The sequence below is a fragment of the Haliaeetus leucocephalus genome, unplaced genomic scaffold (genome assembly GCF_000737465.1).
Source record: "Haliaeetus leucocephalus isolate CR32 unplaced genomic scaffold, Haliaeetus_leucocephalus-4.0 Scaffold428, whole genome shotgun sequence".
NCBI lineage: Eukaryota > Metazoa > Chordata > Aves > Accipitriformes > Accipitridae > Haliaeetus > Haliaeetus leucocephalus.
In genome coordinates this window covers 9,373,358-9,375,123 of record NW_010972864.1, presented here as the reverse complement: position 1 = coordinate 9,375,123, position 1,766 = coordinate 9,373,358, and the positions used below count along the sequence as shown (strand labels likewise).

The following is a 1,766-nucleotide window of genomic DNA, read 5'->3' as shown; positions in this document are numbered from 1 at the left end:
GCTGAGAAGCAGAAAAGGCCTTGACGCTGTGTCAGCACTGCTCAGCAGGAACGAAAACGTCCCTGAGTTATCAACGCTGTTTTCAGCACAAATCCAAAACACCGGCCCATAGTAGCTACTATGAAGAAAATTAACTCCGTCCCAGCCAAAACCAGAACAGGAATCATTAAGCAAGATGCTCAATAACACACCTTTATTGGGCTTTACGAATCACCAGTAATAGACACAGTTGTGTGGCTTGAGTTCACAAAGCGATAATTTTAAAAGGGGAAAAGGGACCTGCTGCAGCTCTGTGAGCTACAAACCTAGGACAGAAAGCACATTAGAGAGAAGGAAATAAAAACTAACAAACAAACAAGCAAAAAAACCAAGGCAAGGGATAGAGAGCAGTGCTGAGGAAATGAATGCAGGAAAGGTGAGAAAGATCGCCCTGTCCCCAGTTTGTGTCTTGGATAGTGAGACAATCTGAAGCCTTGTGGGCCATCACAAGGAGGCTGGAGAGAAAGCATTCTTTGGGCTGGAGTCCCCCAGGAAGAGCAGATGACTGTGAGAGGGGCACAGGAGGGGACAGAGGGTTGGCTTTAGGAGGTGGTTCTGCAATCTATCAGTTTGCGAAAGCTCCTCCGGAAACTGTCATCCAGAAAGGCATACAGGAAAGGGTTGAAGCAGCTGTTGGCGTAACTCAAGCTAGTGATGAAGTAGGAAATCCCAATGATGAGTGGAGTTTGTGGGATGTCTGTGGTGAGGGCCACCACTGTGCTAAGGTGATAGGGCGTCCAGCAGAACAGGCACGCAGCCAGGATGACAACCACCATCAGCGTCACCTTTTTTTTGGCTTTGTCCAGGGCTTTTGCATTGCAGTGGAGGTGCACGCGTCTCAATTTGCACAGCATGGTGGTGTAGAGGATGCAGATGGTGGACACTGGGATGGCAAAGCCTAAAATAAGGGTATAGATCCGACTGCCTTTCCACCACATGCTCTCAGGGTGGGGGAACACAAAGACGCACTGGGAGCGCCCCTGCTCCTTGTGTATCTTAGCAAAGACAGTGAAGGGCAGGATGATGACAGTGACAAAGGACCAGACACAGAGGCTCACAATCTTGGCTGCACGGTAGGTGCGGTAGGACATCTTCCTGGACTTGGTGGTGGCCACCACAACCAGGTAGCGGTCAATGCTCATGACGGTGAGGAAGTAGATGCTGGAGAAGGTGTTGTACTGGTCTATAGAGATGATGAGCTTGCACATGAACTCTCCAAAGGGCCACTGCAGGAGCAGGTAGTCAGCAATGTTGATGGGTAGCACCAAGGTAAAGAGCTCGTCAGCAATGGCCAGGTTGAGGATGAAGATGTTGGTGACCGTTTTCATCTTCGGGGCTTTGAGGATTACATAGATGACGGCGGTGTTGCCTGTCAGCCCCACGGCACAGATGACTGAGTAGATAACAGGCACCGTGACGTAGAAGCTGGGGCTCAGTAGGGGAGCGGACATATTCAGACCCCCATCCCCTCTCCCGGTGCAGTCTGCACATGAGGAATTGGTGTCGGGGCGGGAGGAGTTCTCCATGGCCACAGGAGAGGGTGACCGGGCCCACCGGCGATGGGGATGACTCGGAAGTGGGGGAAAACAAGTGAGACCCCTGCTCTTCTCAAGCCGGTCTCCTCCGGCGTGTCCGGTCACCGAAGTCTCACGTACGCTCCCCGCCGTCGCCCTGCCGGGAGCAAGAGGAGACCGCCGAGGGCTCAGCCAGCGGCGGAGGGTCCCGCC

The 1,766-nt window shown here is 52.8% G+C and overlaps 1 protein-coding gene across 1 annotated transcript; it reads right to left on the bottom strand.

Annotated features, from left to right (window-relative positions):
* Window positions 1-581: 581 nt before the first annotated feature.
* NPBWR1 (neuropeptides B/W receptor 1) lies at window positions 582-1,565 on the bottom strand. Its single transcript, XM_010574402.1, has one exon. The coding sequence runs from the start codon at window positions 1,563-1,565 to the stop codon at window positions 582-584; it is 984 nt and encodes a 327-aa protein (XP_010572704.1).
* Between the last annotated feature and the right edge of the window lie 201 nt (window positions 1,566-1,766).